At 44.3% G+C, this 18351-nt stretch overlaps 3 protein-coding genes across 5 annotated transcripts in view; 2 read left to right on the forward strand and 1 right to left on the reverse strand.

Annotated features, from left to right (window-relative positions):
• The window catches only part of SHROOM1 (shroom family member 1), a 48984-nt gene extending 35596 nt beyond the window's left edge, over positions 1–13388 (reverse strand). Inside the window, exons 1-2 of one of the 3 annotated variants that reach the window (XM_075766244.1) lie at positions 13245–13388; positions 12467–12609 (exon numbers count right to left, since the gene is read on the reverse strand). The gene's annotated coding sequence lies outside the window, so the exon portion shown is untranslated. Of the gene's footprint in view, positions 1–3158; positions 3419–12466; positions 12610–13244 lie in introns of those variants that run through there. The other 2 variants (XM_075766241.1, XM_075766247.1) reach the window with 2 other exon arrangements.
• On the forward strand, positions 8496–11809 carry GDF9 (growth differentiation factor 9). Its single transcript, XM_010301168.2, has 2 exons — positions 8496–8925; positions 10857–11809. Exons 1-2 carry the CDS (start codon positions 8496–8498, stop codon positions 11807–11809), a joined length of 1383 nt encoding a protein of 460 aa, XP_010299470.1.
• Positions 13389–13414: 26 nt separating the features above from the next.
• On the forward strand, positions 13415–14075 carry UQCRQ (ubiquinol-cytochrome c reductase complex III subunit VII). The gene is made up of 2 exons (XM_075766250.1): positions 13415–13634; positions 13853–14075. Exons 1-2 carry the CDS (start codon positions 13481–13483, stop codon positions 13945–13947), a joined length of 249 nt encoding a protein of 82 aa, XP_075622365.1. The 5' UTR covers positions 13415–13480; the 3' UTR covers positions 13948–14075.
• Positions 14076–18351: the final 4276 nt, after the last annotated feature.

Genomic DNA, 18351 nt, shown 5'->3' on the forward strand with positions numbered 1-18351 from the left:
CAAGGCCCACTGAAGTAAATGGCACCTTTACATTGATTTTATTGCTTGTTATCAGACCCAAACAAACGGGCAGGAAATATCCAAAGCAATTAATCTTTTGCATACCCTTGAGATAAATACATCCCTTGTTTAAAGAAAGTTTACATTTGCCGTCTCTTGTTTGAGTGTGCAAATGATACACTGAAAAAAAAAGGGGGGGGGGGGGGGGGACAAAAAGCTGTGCCGAAAGGCAGCAGGGTGGCACCCAGGGGAGCCCAGTGCTGCTGGAGTCAGCCCTGGGCACCGCGGTCTGCTCTGCCCTGCGCTCGGCCAACGCTTCCAGCGCAAGCAGTGGAAATTTGGAGCTCCAGAATATTCTGCACGACACTGCAGAAACACTGAGCCGACATTGCAAGACCAAAGAGATGAAAACCCAGGTAACAGAAATCAGAGGGAATTTTTCAAAGAATAAAGTTTACGAGATATATTCAAATTTGGCATCAATGATATTTCTAACACAGTTTTTCCTTTGTAAATAACTTCTGAAGAAATTAAAACTTCATTTGAATAACCGAGGCAAACATTATAAACAAAGAGGACCTAACTCTGATTAGTTCTTTTTCCCCTCTTCCCTTTGCTTTTTGTTCACTCTGTATTAAAATTCTACACATATGAAATTAGGTTAAAAGAACCCTCACAGAACTCCTATTCCACTTCTGCATCAGCCCCACCCTGCAATTACTTTACAAATCCATTTTCACTGGTTTATGGCAGCGAGTCTCCTGCCCGGTCAGCACAGCGGGCTCAGCCAGCACCAGCTCTGAGCTCCGAACTGGAAGCTCTTGGAGATTCCAGTATGTCGAGGACAGAATTCTCAGACATTTAAGTTACTACAACAAATCAAAGTGTGTGTATTTTTCAGAGATTTATTAATTGGCCAGACTTGGGAAGATTTTCAGAGAGAACAACAAAAAGCACATCCCTCATGCAAATTCATGCAAAACAAAATTTAGTTCCTTTCTCCAAAGCGTGGGAAACAAAGTTGTTCAGTGACAGGTCAGAAGTACTGAAAATAGGCAAGACATTTTTCTCCCTAAGCTTCTGTCGTGGTTTAACCTGGCAGTCGGCTAAAACAACCCCACAGCTGTTCACTCACTGTCCCCCCAAGAGCGGGATGGGGGAGAGAACTGGGGAAAAAAAAAAAAAGGTAAAACTCACAAGGTGAGATAAAAACAGTTTAATAGGACAGAAAGGAAGGGAATAATACTAATAATTATTATTAATAAAATCACATACAAAACAGGTGAAGCACAGCACAATTTCTCACCACCTGGAGCTGATGCTCAGCTAGTTCCTGAGCCGTGCCACCTCCCGGCCACCCCCCAGCTATATATGACGCCATATGGTATGGAATATCCCTTTGGGTAGTGAGGTCAGCTGTCCTGGCCGTGCCCCTTCCCAGCTCCTTGGGCACCCCCAGCCTACTCGTTGGCAGGGCAGTACGAGAGGCTGAAAAGTCCTCAACCGCTTGGCAACAACTAAAATATTCGTGTGTTATCAATATTATTCTCATCCTCAATCCAAACCACAGCACTATACCTGCTGGTAGGGATAAAATTAACTCTATCCCTGCCGAAACCAGGACAACTTCTTCTTAGAAATACAGGATTCGGTTTGTCCACATTTTCCCAAAGTTCTGGGCAAAACAAACACCCAGAATGCAAATTCTCAGATGAAAATCTCTGGCAAAGTCAGCATGAGGAAATGAGTGTGTCAGAGCTGGAGGTACGAGCACCTGGCAGCACACGGCTATCCGGGCGGGAGCTCCAGCCGCCTCCTGACGGTCCTTCCGCTGGACGCTGGGATGAGGTTTCCCGTTCCCACAGCTCACCCTGGACCGTGCGTGCGGCCAGCGGGACCCTGGCAGCCCTGCGTAGCCCTGTCAGCACGGATCTGGCCCCTCGCAGGCCTGGACTTGCACCTTAGCACTAAAGAAGGCCAAACAAGAGACAGTACCAGAGCGTACAAACCCCTCTGGGGCAAATTCATAAATAAATACATTTGCATATTCTCTCACCATTTGTAAATGGCTGGAAAATATTATGTGATTCCCTCCCACACACACTTGAAAATACTCTTCTGTCCCCTCCCCTCGTTATTTGACCTGGATTTCTGTTTTCTAAATGCACATTCACATTGTTTTTCAAGTTTTAACCTTAATATTTTCTCACTAATGTTCACACTTAGGTGCATACCATTTGGAGATGTTTCTCTTTTTTAAATACATCACTTCACAAACATTTTGCAAAACACTGAATACTCTAGAGTTAAGTTTGGAATTCTTTAGAATACACTTCTTCACTGAAATACATTCAGCTTCTACCTGCCACTGCTTCATTCTTGACATTAAATGCTGCTAAGGAGACCTTTCTTTCTGAGAAGAATCCTATTAACAGGTCTCTGCACAACAGGAAAAGAAGGGTCCAGGCAATTACTGCCCCTGTGATTTCTGCAGGAAATAATTATGTAGCTCAGGTCTTTAAATTAATAGAAAGATTAAAAACCCTCCTGCTGAAGACGGCACAAATAAGCCACATTGTTACACATCAAACCCACTGTAGTACTGTAATCCCACATATGCTGAGCTACGACCACTGAAATAACATCAGGTTCGGTAAAGTCATTTTTAAGAACTCCTCTGTTCTTAGCAGAGGACAGTGCTCTGCCCGGCAGCGTGTCCCTACCGCGGCTAGCCGTTACACACCGGGAGACACGGCCAACCCCCCACTTCCACCCGTGACTTCACACCCGGAGACGGGGGGGGGCTGCACCGCATCGGCAGCACGACCTTCTCGGGTAATTCAAACACCAAGGGCGGGGAAAACGCGGCTTTGTGAGCTTTCCAAACATCCCAAGGGCTCATTGAACTCTCAATGGCTTCGCTCCCCTCCTCCCTCTCCCGAATTCCTGAGCCCCCCCCCCCCCCCCCCAACACCCCCGCAGAGCCGGACCCTTTCCACGTGGGCGCACACGCTCACAGCAGTTAGAAGCAATCAGTGTAATTTACGGACACGGCTCATCACCGCCAGCATTCGGCACACCGGGCTGTGGCCTCCTCCGCCAGCTCCGCAGGGACCCGGCCGCCCCGAGCATCCATCCCCCCCCCGGCACGGGCTTACCTGGACCCCGCTACGCTCCCCCGGGCAGCTGCGGCAGGCAGCGCTGCCCGCACCGGCAGGCAGGGCAAGGCAGGGCAAGGCAGGGCATTTCTCCCGGGCTCGGACACGGAGCAAACTCTCTCGGGCCCGCCGCTGCCGGAGCTACTTGTAGCCTGGAAGGTGCCGGGGGAGGTCCCTGCCCTGCCCGGGGGAGGCACGGAGGTGGCGTCAGGATGATGAACCTGGACCTCTGGCGTCACGGGAGAAGCGTTTCTCTGAGCCACATCTCCTTCTGCAAAGGGAGGGAAAAACACCCCCCCACCCCCCCCACCCCCCAAATCACTGGAACGGTCGAGATTTCGCTCCAGCCAAGGGCTCACAGGGCAGAATCACTGAGGTTGGAAATGACCCGTGAGATCGAGTCCAACTGCAAACCTAACGTGCAGCTGCACACCAGGAGTGTATCCACATACGGAACGTGAGAACAGAGACTGAAAAAGAATATCATTCTGGAATTTATTTTCCTGCAATTTTGGAATTTATTTTCCTGCAATTTTAAGCAGCTAAATTATAATTTAGTGGTTTTCTCACTAAGGGTCACATAAGGACTTGCATCTTAACCATATCTGATAGTAGTGTAAACTAAACAAGACCCTAACAAAATGAAAAACAGTTTCCTGACTCCAACCTTGCAGCCACAACTGAACCCTATGGCAGAGATGCTGTGAGAATGGCCAGAACTGCTATTTTATTTAGGAACAATAAAAACATTTTGGGGGGAAAAACCCCAAACAAACCTCACATCTGGTATACAGCAATCTACCTGCCCTGCATGCTGCCTGAGGTGAGGTTTGGGGTAACAAAGAGCAGCAGGCTCTCCATTTTGCACAATTTGTATTCTTCAAGGCTTTCTTTGCTCTCCAGCCTGTAAAGAAGAGCTTGCCAGGCAGGAAAAAACACCAGGAAAGCTGAAGTGGTAATAAGAAGCTTAGCAAATTCAGCTTTCCACACCAGCACACCAAGGCAAGAGGAGGAATATCCAACATACAACCCTAGCTTCCTAGTGTTTAAAATAGTTTGATCCACTATTTTCTTTCTCTCTTCCGAAAAAAGGGAAGGGAGATAACTCCTGCAATCCTGCCTGCATGTTTATGAAGAGAAGAAAAAAACCCCAATAACCCCAAACAAAAAATTCAACTAGATTCTATCTACCCATTTACATTTTGTCACTGAATCTTTCTAGATACCTTTAGTATCCAAAACGTACCTGACTATAATACTGTATAATTTCACATTACATCTAAACTACGCTATTAGATGCTCTCAAAAGCAACAAATCACTGTCTCCAACCTCCCTCCTCAACAAAACCACACACTGGGCTGCCCCACAACTTCACATAGAGGGTGCAGCTGGGGAGTGAGGCACTCAGCTCACAGACCAGGTGAAAACTATTCTGCCAACACAAGGGAAAGGCCAAAATCAAGGAGGAAAAGGCAAACCCCAGCCCTGATAGCAGTAGCCCTCAGACTGGATTAAATGTGTTCTGAAACTTAACCCGAGAGCCACAGTTATGGGTGCGTGCGTAGCACCTCCCTGTAACAGAAAGAGCATGCGCAAATGACAGTTCTGTTGATTAACTTCAGAAGTTTTATTTCAATAAAAAATTAACTATATTAAAGGACTATCTCATCCAGGTTCCACACGGGCAGTCATATTTGTAGCTGTGCACAGAACTTTCCCTGTGTGAAAGCTTTTCAAAGACCTATGTGAAATAAGTCGATGTCACAGATTTTGCTCTTTGCAGACAGTGCAAATCAAAACCTTAACTTTTTTATTTTTGCTATGTGCCTACTGGATGCTACGCAGCCTAGAAATAATGTAAACGGAGGAGTCTTAGAAATAACGTAAATGGAGGAGTCTCTCTGCTGAAGGGCCCCTCCAGGAACCTTGCTCTGCTACCTACGGTAGCTCTTTCCTGCAGCTCTTGTTTCTTTTCAGAGAATGAGCTCTCATTATTTTTTTAAAGAATATCTGATTACAACAAGGAGAAACCTACTAGTTTCCCATGTGATATTTGCTTAGTAGGTAAAATTATGAGTGCCATACTTTAGCATCAAATATCTACATTCTTCCCCAATCATCACATGGATGATGAAAAGTAACGTGTGAATGAGTTGTAAACTAAACTCTTGATAAAAAAGAGCTCTAAGCAAGCACTCCAGAAGCACGTACCCTCACGCCAGTAAAACTGAAGAGGTTTGACAAAGATACCGCACCGGTATCCAAACGGCCACCAGCAGCCTAGCAGCAAAGGAAAACCTGCGCTCATTTTCAGCGGCTGAGGGAGGCTGCTGGGTTGCTCTTTGCTCATCGTTTGTTTTCACAACAGGACAAAGGAAAACTTTTCTCACGCTGCTGGCTGTTAAGCCACTAAACTCATGTACTAAATGAACCAACTAACTGATTACCCTGTCAAGAGCGGTTATTAATTCTAGTTGTACAAAACGTTGACAAGGTCACTTCTCGGTGTTATTACACGGTCAGTTTATGGCGACGCCATGTAAGATAACAGGAAGGTGACATGCCCAAAGGAATGGCAGCAAGAGCTCGGAAATGTACCACGATTCCGGCTTGGCACTACCTTCCTCTGCATCCTTGAAGAAACCGTCATGTTTATCTTTATTGCTGTGTTTTGGTACAGCAAACTCCATACTCAGACAGAGCTGTTTCATCTATCAGCTAATATTCTGAAAGACTTGAAAGAGTTATTTATTTTTATTGACCTATAAATAGTACGATAAACCAGAGATAAGGTTTCACTTTTGGTCAGAATATCCTAATCCAATATAGAGTGCACGAGATATTAAAATGTTTAGTAAAATGATACTTTTATAAATCTAGAATTTATTTTCATAAATCTAGAAACTCTATGTAGAAGAATTGAGTATTGGATCATCTATAGCTAGATCTTTTAGCAACAAAGAACACATACCTACTGTGAGCAGTGGAAGTACAGCTATGATATACCTTAAGCACCAGTATAACACAATTTTTGTATAGTGGGAATCCAGTACTTTAGACACGGATGCCTTAGAGAAGCAGGCAGAGGCAGAGGTTTTTTCTTTTTGGTTGACTCACAACTGTTCCCTTGGCAGAGGAATAAAACAAAATATTATTATGCCACTGGATAAATCCACAGTATTTGCCCGGACCCCTTAGCTCTACAAGGATATAGTAGAAGACAGTCTTTTTTTAGCTAAGGCAGAGAGAGGCCACAGATGGCAATTTGGAAAGCCAAGGGGGAGTGACCCGTCTTGCCGCAGCCCCCTGAGCCAGCCAGCACCCGCACCACTAACCGAGGGCAGCTCAGGTTCCGGTTGTCTTCAGGTACAGAGAAAGGGAGAAACACCCCTGGAGGGGGTATTTCTCTTCTGAGCACTCCTTGCTGCCAGGTACACCACAAAGTTCATCTCCTTCCTCTTCTCAGCTTCCTCGCCAGAGTCAACCACCAGGGAATGATCTTTCCTCATCCTGACGCTTTGGGGATCTTGGTGGCCGTGTAAACAAAGAAAGATGCCCTCTTGGGCATGTCCTCCTCATGCAGGCTTTTCCCTTGCCTGAGGAACCGAGACAATTCTAATTTGTAAGTTTTGCATTATTTTAGGTTCTAAAACCTAATTACTGTGGGAAAAACAGTGTTTCACCATCTCTCTGAAGCACATCATCACTTCATCTTACCTACCTATTACAGCAATATCCCGCAGACACCAAAGAATACTTGAGGTGCAGTCACGGTTGTGGCTGCGTGCCTTGCTATGTGCATCTATGCCAGGTCCTTACAAAACTATCATTATCTTAGTGCTAGAATGGTTCATTAGTTTGAATATATTCATCCTCAGAGCACCCCTATGAGGTATGGGGCATACCAGTGTACCCTGCTGGCTCCCTCTCACAGGGCCAGCTTCCATTGTTCACCCATTCCATTTTCAAACAAATCTGCATGCTGCCCCTGACGCAAACAGCAGCAATACTCTCTTATAATCTTCTTTAAATCCCTAAGACTCTACTCTTCTATGATGCCACCAAATACAAATAACCATTTGTGTGCTAAGTCACTTCTCTTGCCCTAATTTAGGTTATAAACTCTCTGGGCAGTTCAGTCCCTATTTACGCAGCCCACAAGAAAATGGGCTTATGGTCCATTAGGGAAATTTCTAGGTTCTATAAATAATGACAATAAAGTGATGGCAAATTAAAACATAAAGAAAACAAATTATATATGCAAAGCTGCATAGGTAGGAGGAGAAGTAGTTTGCAAGAAAAAACAGCAGAAACTGTAGTTACATTGGTTGGATACTAATGTAAAGTGGGACTAATTCAAACTCTCAAGGGAAGGAGCAGATGAGCTTGTTTGGTGCAAGCATGCCTGGCTGAAGGATGTATTTTCAAAAGGAATCAAAGTACAGATCACCTTATTCAAAACAGTTTAAACATAGCTGACCTTAGTAGTGACAGTATCCCACTCATCGTAATCAAAACAGCTTTATGAAATCTAGCAGGAAAGGTTATATTGTTTCATATTATGGATTGTTATCACAACTGTCATGAAAACAGATTTTTTTCCCCCCTGTATTTTGCTACTTAAATAAAACTGAAACCCATCCCTGTAGTTATGTTCAGCTGCAAGAGTTTCTGAGTATTTCTGATGCAATCAATATTACTCCATGTGGAGTCTTTTGGAGCAGACTCCACCGATGGCTGACACTGACTGAAAAAAGCACTCTGCTTTTTGGATGCCTTACCTCAGACTGGAGGTAAATACGTGCTGTGTACTGGAAAGAAAACAAATCTGACGGTACTGTAGTCACAGTTACCGCTCTCTCAAGTGGATATTACTGTCTACAGAGAAGTGAAATGTGAGAAATACGTTAACAGAAAATGAAAAACAGTTTCTTTTTTTTTATTAGCTTATCATTGCTAAGATCAGTAATATTTAGCTTTATATATTTCTGCAACTAAAGATGGATTTAGTTGGTTTAGCTAATACTACCTTGTCTCCCCAGCTCCCTCTGGAGGCTGGCACACACTCTCGTTTTGTCATTTACCAAGTGAAAAAGGTTAACTCTGAGAGTAAGGATTTTGTTAGAATACACTGTCATGTGCAAAGGCTCTAGCCCAAAGGCAAACAAGCATGTGGTTTCAGTAGCCAGCTGCAGATCTTTCCCTTTGGTTTCTAATCAGAAAGAAACCTCCCTCCCATTCCACAGCTGCAACATATATAAGGGATGGGGCTCAGGCACTCTTTTTTTCTTGAATATTTTAGGGGAGGCATTTTTTTGGCTGCAACCCCAAAGAGCATGGAGAGTACTTGGAGAATTTGTGTTTGTTTCTATTGCTGTCTCCACTGGCTTTCTTCTAGCATCCAGTGTTCCCCCCACTCCAGGGGTCGTGTAGTCTCTGACAAGACCTCCGGGTTTTTGGTAGCTCCTGAGGATGCTGCCAGTGAGCTAAATCCGTTGTTGCGGCTGCCGAAAGGTGTGAGACGTGGATATGCCCTCCTGCCTCCCCTTCTCAAGGTGCTGTCTGACCGGGGAAACCAGAATTGGGAAAGCGAGGCCCCCAGGCTACAGCCAGACTCCAGAGCCCTTCGGTACATGAAGAGGCTATACAAGATGTCTGCTACCAAGGAGGGAGTCCCAAAGGCTACCAAAAGCCATCTCTATAACACTGTTCGACTCTTCACTCCATGTTCTGAATGTGAGCACCACCACGGGGACCTAATGAAAGGTAGGTTAAATCGGGGTTTTCCACGTGTTCTGTGCTTGCAGCATAACATAAAACTGTCTTCTTTCTTTTGAGTTGCTGCTATTTTAATCCTGATGGCTTTTCTCTTAAACTGTAGGAGTTTTTCATAAACTACTTCTCCTTGAATGGCATTAGATGTAGACTTCCCCCCAGTTTGGGAACTGCCACACAAATGGTACTGTGTTTGAGAGGATACTGATGTTTCAGGCTGACTAATCTTAGGATGAGTCAGAGGAAGCTACAATCAGTTCTAAGTAAAGTAAGAAAAGTGGAAAAAATGGTTAGGCATAATGGGCATCACATTTCCTTCTCCTGCCCATCTTGGTTTTGCTTTTTCATGGCCATAAAAACACAGCACTGCAATGAGACAACCTGCCAGAATCCCACTGCAAGATGACTTTTCTCCTTGCCTTGTACGTTTGCTAGGGAAGAATCCTGCCCCAAATGTGTGAATATCCTGAAAGGAAGAGTAGAACCACTTGTAAATCAGGCTCAGGACTGAAAAACTAGGATGTCTGGGCACTTTGTAACATACCGTGCTTTCATGGTTTTCTCCAATGTGGTCTGGTCACAGCCACAGCAGCTAGAAATCCTTGCCCTTTAGCTCAACTTATGTGACTGCTGACAAGTGATCTCAGTGCTCCTGACTTGGATTTTTTCCCACCCAGAAAGACAGATAACCTTAAACACAAACATCAGACTTGTGCATGGTAACAGCACTTTGAGACTGAGGTGCAGTTAAGAAGTATTCACTATGGAAAAATAAAATTAAAAACAAACCAATGTTTATGACTAAAATTTGCTGGCATAGTATAATCTACTGATTATATGTATATTATATGTATATTTCTGTATATGATTATATACAGAAATATAGTCACCATTAGCAGTTAATCTCATGATTATATATCCTAAACATAGTAACAAAGTAGCAGCACCAATCTGAACCAACTTCTTACAGTTATTGAGGCTAGTGAAATTCATGATCATAGAAAAATTCATAAATATAGGAAATATAAGTTTATCAATGCCTACAGAGCCCTCATCTGATTTCTTATTATTTGGCCTATGAGTTTGAAGAGATCACTTAATGCCTTTGCTTGGTCAAAAATTAATAACTTGCAATTACAGAAAAAAATACAGTGGTGAGTAGTAAAAACAGCAATATATTAAACATATGCTATGTCCGTATCTGGAACACAGGCCAGGAAAGGGGTTCATCAATCTCCAAATAAGATGGAAATTGGAGCAAATTCAACAAATGCCAGAAAATGCGTAACATCATGGGAAAAGATACGAATAGTGTATTTTTCCATAGGGGTGAGTGAGACAGAAATGTGCATTCAGAGTAACTTGGAAGCTCTGGTGCTGTTTCACAAAAGAAAAGTGACACTTATGAAAGAACGATCACTTTTTTAAAGTAATGCCAATAAACAAATTTCTGCCTTTCTATTACTCAGACTTGCTGGCAGCTGTTGGTCAAGAGATTTAAATAGGGGAAAAAAATGTGAGTAGGAAGACTAACTAGACTTAATGCTAAAAAGCTCTGAAAGCATTCATTTTAAAACTTTAGCTATTTCATTTCATGGCTTGTATAATCTGGAGTGCCTAGTTCCTGTTTCCCCACAGCAACACTGAAGAGACAACTCCTAACTTCCTCCTGTACTGTTTTTTAATGAAATGAATTCTACTACCTCTTAAAGGCATGGGTTTTCTTGATTTTTGTTGTCCTAACTTTTAAATCTCATGTCCCTGACAAAAATAGAAATTCCATACAATAAAACAAGGGAGGGCATCTAAATGGGTTTCTTCTGCTGCTAAATTATTTCCGCTTATCCACTACATGATAGTATTTGTATCTAGGTGGAAAATTAAGATGCGCTAACTCTACAGGATTTTGTTTCCCTTCTCAGGAGATGTTCACTCGGTGGATTTACTCTTCAACCTGGATCGTGTTACTGCTCTAGAGCACCTACTCAAGTCTGTCCTGCTCTATTCCTTTGACACATCAGTTCCCATTCCTTCTTCCATTACGTGCATGTGCCATTTATCTGTTAAGGAGCATGATTTTTCTAGCCAAGTATGTCCCAGCGTTTCACACTCTATAGCTTTTAGCCTGCACTTTGAAGTTAGAAAACGCAAGTGGGTTGAGGTTGATGTGACGTCTTTTCTCCAGCCTCTAATTGCTACTAACAGGAGGAATATTCATATGGCTGTGAACTTCACTTGTCTGATGGGCGATCCACCACAGAACACTAAACTGGAAAATCCCATTAATATGGCACTGGTTCCCCCTTCTCTTCTTCTTTATCTGAATGATACCAGCGAGCAAGCTTATCACAGGTGGAACTCACTTAGACACAGAAGGAAAAACCCAGTGCGGCCCAGGCAAAGGAACAGTCTGCGTGTTGATCCTACGGGTGACAAAGGAAAAGAGAATTCACAGGGTAAAAGGGCCTCTCGATGGCGAAGAGCTGAGAATCTGAAAGAAGCACCAGCAACTCCACCTTATAACTTGAGCGAGTATTTCAAACAATTTCTGTTCCCTCAAAACGAGTGTGAGCTTCACAACTTCCGTCTAAGCTTTAGCCAACTAAAATGGGACAAATGGATAATAGCACCACACCGGTACAGCCCTCAGTACTGCAAAGGTGACTGTCCAAGGGTCGTCGGGCACCGTTACGGTTCTCCTGTACATACCATGGTACAGAACATAATATACGAGAAACTGGACTCCTCCGTCCCAAAGCCCTCCTGTGTTCCTGCCGAGTACAGCCCACTGAGCGTCCTAACCATAGAGCCCGATGGCTCCATAGTCTACAAGGAGTATGAAGATATGATAGCTACCAAGTGCACTTGTCGGTAGTGGGTGAACCCTGACTGGTTTTACTCCGGGTTTGGGTATTCTTTGCATTCTCAAAGCATCTGTAACTATAATCAAGTGAATAGCGTTTGTGTAATTCTAATAGCTCTATAAAATCGGTTTGGATTTAGCATGGAGTTAGTAGAAGGTGTTTACATCATAGCACTTATTTTTGTAGCCACTCAGCCTTTCTAGCATGTGAAATTAAATGTAAATAATATCTTTTTATTGGAATAATTTTGCATTTAAAGTATGAAAAAGGTTTCACCTACAGATGTCTATTTTAAGCTGTTTTGTTATAGATTTACAAAAAGAAATAAATACCTATCATGCATACCACTAAAATTCAGTGCCTGCTAGTCTTCCTTTTATATAAATAAATCTTTGGGATGCTGTCTCCAGCAAGTGAAATTCTTCAATGTTACAGTTACTTTCTCAGTTTTTCATTCTTTTTCCCTAAAGCACTTCCAGTTTCCCTAAGCAAGATGACAACTCTTCCTCATGGTTCCATAAAAAGTTACAAGCTTGCTTCTTGCTTTTCTGTCACACTCTTTGGCCTTTCTCACAACAACAGGTGGTAAGAATTTAAGGACAGCTGTGTGGTAACTTGTGAAAACCTAAATCACTGAACTATTTGAGTAAGACCTGGCACCAGCTTACTGGTGAGCTGTTAAAACCAGGAAGGCTTGGTTTAGTTGAAGAACAAAGCACAAGCTGTTCCTCAGGTGAGGGCACAGGATTCTACTTGTGGAACCATGCTGCTGCTTGCTTCTGAATTATGAAGAAATGGTCAATGGTGCCAGCTTAAAAAAAAAAATTAAAAAAGCTTTTAGAAGCCTGCTTTAAATTAGTTTATTTAAATGCTGTTAAATTGGTTTAGTAGGCTGAAAATGTGGGGCCATAGCCTCATTTCCTCTTACAATAAAATTGTAGGTAATAGTGCTTTAATTCTATATGCTTTCAAATAAAATTTTTACTAGGATTGATTTTATTTTCTCCTAGACTTTCCTAGTTTTAAGAACTTTCAAATAGTGGGAATTCAGCTTCACTGAGCTGCCAAGGAGGAAAACAAACTTAATTTTTTTTCTTTGGCACTGATGGAAAAGCCTGTTTAGGACAAAGCGCTGAAGTCAAGCTAAAGAAACTGCGGGTTTGGGTCAGCTATAAGCAGCTTCAGAAACACACAACCTCAGTAATGGATCAGAGGTCCCGATCACGTTTTCCAGAGCAGACTGGTATCGCTACACCATTTTTAGTCTGCAGCGACACTTAATTCTAGTAATAATTCTAATATTCGTTTGCTGTAGAGGCAGGAAACCTTCATCACCACCACAAGGTCGCCTCTTCTATGACGACAAACTTATACCTGGTATTAATGAGCGGATTTTTAAAGTGTTTCCTCCTCCCCCCCCCCCCCCGAAATCAAAGCGTTACTGACCCGCCTTTGCAACTCCGCACTCAGGGGTTAAATAATCACAATCGCGGTTTATAAAGTGTGATTTTACAGGGGCGGCAGCGGTTACAAAACTCCTTCAGGGCATGAGGGAGAAGCGACTGAGGAAACGGCCGCCGCCCGCCCCCGGAAGCGGAAGCGGCATCGGAGATGCCGCTTCCGCTTCCGGGGGCGGGCGGCGGCAGCAGCGGCCTTGGTGAAGAAGGTGACACCTCGGCGCCATGGGGCTTCATTTCGGTAACCTGGCTCGGGTTCGCCATGTCATTACCTACAGCCTTTCGCCTTTCGAACAGCGAGCTTTCCCCAACGTCTTGTCCCACGGCTTGCCCAACGTCTGGCGGCGTTTCAGCTCCCAGGTCTTCAAGGTGGTGCCCCGTGAGTACGGTGGGAGATGCCTCAGGCCTGGTCTGTGGGATCAAACTCCCCCCCCCCCCCTTTTTTTTTTTTTCCCCCTCAGTATCGTTATTTTAGGGGTGGGGGGAGGCCGGGACAGGTGTGTGTGTTACGGTGGTTTTGTGTAACGCTGTCTTTTGTCTCAGCTCGGTGGTTCAGGCAGTGCTGTGTGATTTGTGAGAGTGTCCTTTCTTTTCCAGCCTTTCTGGGAGCCTATCTCCTTTACTCCTGGGGAACTCAAGAGTTTGAGAGACTGAAGAGGAAGAACCCCGCTGACTATGAAAATGACCAGTAATCAAATTAATAAGGAGAGCGTTACCTCACTGTATTATCAACTTGGTCGTGCTGAACTTGTTCCCATGACTAGAAGGGTATTAAGGGGGAGATAAGTCCTGTCTAATAAACTTTAACTTTGCCCTATGACTTTGTGTGACATCTATGTCTTGAGATGTTGAAGCTGAGGAGCATCAAACCTCTGTTTGGTTCGCTCCGTGCAAGGAGATAATCAGGCTAAAGTTCTGTGTGCTCAAACGTCTTTATGTGAGAGTGTTTCCAGCCTGTCTGACTCCTTTTTTCTTTGAAACGTGTCTCAATATAACTAACTAGCGCAGCAAGGGCTGCCTTCAGCTGGAGATGACTTGCAGTAACAGCTCATTGCTCCCTTTATCATCACTGGTCGCTTCTTTTTCCTCTGCCCTTGAGATCTGTGAAAACCAAATAGCCCAGCTGATTTGGTATTGCCCGAAATGGGATGAGGTGGCTGGCTGCTCAGGATGGAAGGTGGACCTTGACCTCTGTTCAGAGGCTAGCCTTTCACAAGGAGCCCTGTGCAGAAGACAAGAGGTTTCAGCTCTGTGTAAGAAAGGAATTTCTTACTGTGAGAACTATCAGCTGCTGGAACAACCTCCCCAGGGACAAGCGAGACCCCGGCTGGAGGCTTTCAAGACATGAGTGGACAGGGTGTCAGATAATTGCATCTGGGCTCCTTCCCACCAAAGGTTGGACCAGATGATCGTTTGAGGTCCCTTCCACCCTGGGCTGTTCTGTCACTGTGATTCTGATTACTCAGTTGTCATATTAATGTTAGCTGGATGATTAACTGCAATTCTACTGTCTGATTAGCGTTAACAGGCTGGATTAGAAGCTGCTTCTTGGGAACTGCCAGGAGAAACAAGACTGTTTTCTTCAAGAAAAAACTCCTGAAGATGATTTAGAAACAAATGGTAGTAGTAAAATTACTTCAGTATGTGACAAGGAAATTCACCCTGTGGCTCTCAGTACAAGCTTCACTGTTTGAAGTCCAAAACATCTGGCTGGTTCCTTTATCCTTTTTTTTTTTTCCCTTACAGTCTTCAGCTGACTGTCCCGAGCTCATGCCCCACGCAAAGCCACATGGTTATCTCCCTGTTGTGCTATTCCTGTAGCTGGTACTGAGGGTTTATCTTATCCGCGGGGCAGGACTGACGTTTCCCTATGTTAGTTTCTCGGTGTGCTCGGGGCTGGGCTGTCTGGAAGATGAAGATGCTCAGTCTCTCACCTCAGGGAGTTGGGGTTGTGCAGGTTTTATAGCTGAACGCTTTATTCTTTTGGGGCTCTTAACATGTTTAAAAAGCACGTGATGCTAAGCTCAGTCTTAGGGCTGTTCCTCCTGTGCTTTTGTTTACTCCAAGCACAGCCTGAGGTTGGCATAAACAGGAGTAACACAAGTCATCCAGTGCTGCAAGTTGTGCCAAAAATATTCTGTGCTTAAATTTAACTCTCAGTTCGTTGGTATTTTCTCCCCTGCAGCTTAAGCAAGGGGGGAGCAACGAACTGGCTACTATGATTGCAAGAGCTGGCAAAGATGTCCAGAGGCAGATTTATTCAAAACTTGTACTTGTGTCCTGCTCATTTAGCCTCAAAGAGCACCCACGGCAGCTGGCGGGTACCCTCAATGACAGCACGTGTGAACTTGTATGTCAGTAGCTTCCGTAAATTCTCATTTTTTTCAATGCATTTTGTGCCGGCAGCTCTGCTGAAGGTGAGCAGCTCACCTCGGCCTCTCTCACGAGGTCTCTGCCCCTGTTCGCAGACAGCTGGACTGTGTCCGAGCCAGCTGACAGACGACTGTAAACAGCGTGGCACCTTCCCCTCAGCCAGCCAGTGCTCGGCCGGCAGCTCAGCCCTGCTGCGATGTCAGCAGCGAGTCAGCAGGCAGGCTGGGCCTCCTCACCCTTTGCTCCACCGCCCCGCCAGCCCTGCCGAGCCGGCCTGCACCGCCGGCACCGCTGCGCTCACCCAGCCCGCCCGATGCAGAACCTGTCACCAGCAGGGATGGCTCCTGCCCCACGTGCGGCATTCGGCACTGCAGAGTCTGAACAAGGTGTTTAGAAACGTCTCAGGCATCTGATTTATTTCTGTTCTCCCTCTGGTAAATAAGTGGCAACAAAGCAACATTTTGGGTCTTTTTTTGTTTGGGTTTATTTTTGGTTTGTTTTGGTTTTTTTTTTTTTTTTTTTTTTTTTTTTTAAAAACAGCATCTTTGCTGTAGCTTTTTACTGGTGTGCTCGACTTGGAAACAATTGGTTCAAGTTTATTCTTTTTCTCCCAGTTTCTTGTACAGAGTAAACAGATTGCTGCCTGAAAGGGATATGCTGATGTCATCAGTAACCCAGAAGGACACACAATTTTGACCTATCATCACAAAGCACTAGTCTTACCTAGCCAAAAATGCGGAGACACGATGACTTAGGGCACTGCTCTCAGTTGAAAGAGCTGTCGTTTCAAATCCTGTGCTCCACAGATGAAGTCAAGGCTGCTGCCGCCGCCTCTTGTTTGCCTTTCTCTGTTCTATAGTACTGCCTGGCAGAAATAACGGAAATTAGAACTCAGACGCATGGAAAGAAAGGACTTCATGGGGAAAACAATTGAGAGATTCACAGCCAAATGTAAAAGAAACTTTTAAGCTTGGCTATTTGATGTGCCACTATTTACTGTCCCATTTCCTTCCCTTCACAAGACCGAGGAAGGTGAAATAATGAAGGGTTTGATTCCTCCTCCCGGGGAAGCACGACAAACAGGGCAGAGGAAAGGGTGTAAGAACCACAGGAACAGGTAGGAAAGGAACAAATTTTCCAATAGTGGTTGTAGACAGTGTGCTGGGAAGGGTTTTTATTTAATCCCAGGGAAGTTTGGGCTAAGGGGTAATCATCTGTAGACAGGAACCTGACAACATGGCATTATCTTAATCTAAGTAACTTGCCTTGCCTTCCACGCTGGCACTTATGCCTCCATATTAAGCAATCACAGAAAATGGGAGCCTATTGCATCCAGACTTGTATTTATTTACAATTTAGCTAAAACATAGGTCACCATTTTATACAGTAGCTTCCTACTTGAAGTAACTCAAAACATAGCGTGCTCCAAAACCTACACATACTTGACACACATAAATTGGTATCTTGTTATGTTGCTCTGTGGTACCAAAAAATCTCATACCCGACAGACACGCCATACGTGGGACAGATGCGGGAGCCAGATGCGCAAGATCTCATGGAGGAGGAGGAAGAGCGAGGACCAGCAAGGTTACCAAGACTGGTAACCTTACACATACGCTTCTCCCACTTGTCCCCATGTGTGTAAGCAGAGAGGATTATTGAGAAGAGGAGAGGTAGCTGATAGCTGCTGTTAAACGTTCTTTTCTCTAGGCCGTCACAATCTCAATTCACAATGGAAAAAATTAAAATTCCTCTTAATTACAAACCACCCATCCACATCAAGGGGAGCTGTCGGCACCTTCCAGAAGACTCCTGGTGAGTCCCACTGTGAGGTACGCAGGCAGACTGGAGCAGACGGCTCAGCCAAAGAAACCACGGTCCTGCCGCATGGAGCAGCGCAGCTCCAGAAAACCCTCGCAGCAGTCTCTTCTACTTCAGGGATTAGTTATGTCGAGATTATTATCTTTTAACTACACATTAGGATCTGTGGAAGAAGAGGTCTATTATTTATCGTGCATGAGGGACTTTTTACATTCCAAAACCCATCTGAAAAGCATTATGTCTGCTTTTCAAGCACCACGTGCACAGAAAGGAAGGTTAAGTAACTTCCTTGTGATTCTTTCATGTACCAAGAATGAGAAGCAGAATCAAAAGCATGAGTCTGCTCCAAATAAGCTTGATAAGACAATAGTTGCCTCTAGCCGACAACTCAAAGCTGCACACACTGTGACTGTCGCAGAAGTTAAATAAGGTTATGGCTTTTGATCTTTACCATAATAGCTTGGGCCAACCACCCTTTTGCTTGCAAATACTCCATGGAGTTCTGGTAACACGTTAGGTAGGTTTTAAAAAAAGGAACAGTTGGCACAACGGGTAAGCTGACCAGACAAAGTACAAGTGGAAGGAGAGTAAATCATTAGCTAGATAGACAGGCCTTGAACTAGATCACTTCAGCAGATGCTAACTTAGTAATTCCCTCTTGCTCCAAAACGAACTTTGTTCCTGTAATGACTGACAGCTGATGCAACGATAAGAGAATGGAGTCTATAAAAATCTAGCTGAAGCTTGGGAAGTTCTATTTGGGGCTCTTCCTACCTCCTCCGCCCAAGGCTGGTCCTGTGGTCGAAGTGACAGCTCATACCGTGAAGATGCACTGTTGGAAAATGATGGCAGTCTTGTTGCTCTGCTCACTGCTGCTCAGCCAGGTAAATAGAGATAACCAT

This window comes from Balearica regulorum, chromosome 14, assembly GCF_011004875.1.
Source record: "Balearica regulorum gibbericeps isolate bBalReg1 chromosome 14, bBalReg1.pri, whole genome shotgun sequence".
Classification (NCBI taxonomy): Eukaryota; Metazoa; Chordata; class Aves; order Gruiformes; family Gruidae; genus Balearica; species Balearica regulorum.

Bases quoted from the DNA above. Each gene is read 5' to 3' on its own strand.
- GDF9 (XM_010301168.2), top strand. From the start codon at position 8,496: ATGGAGAGTACTTGGAGAATTTGTGTTTGTTTCTATTGCTGTCTCCAC. The intron at 8,926-10,856 runs GTAGGTTAAATC...TTCCCTTCTCAG, and splicing joins CCACGGGGACCTAATGAAAG to GAGATGTTCACTCGGTGGAT.
- UQCRQ (XM_075766250.1), top strand. From the start codon at position 13,481: ATGGGGCTTCATTTCGGTAACCTGGCTCGGGTTCGCCATGTCATTACC. The intron at 13,635-13,852 runs GTGAGTACGGTG...TTTCTTTTCCAG, and splicing joins GGTCTTCAAGGTGGTGCCCC to CCTTTCTGGGAGCCTATCTC.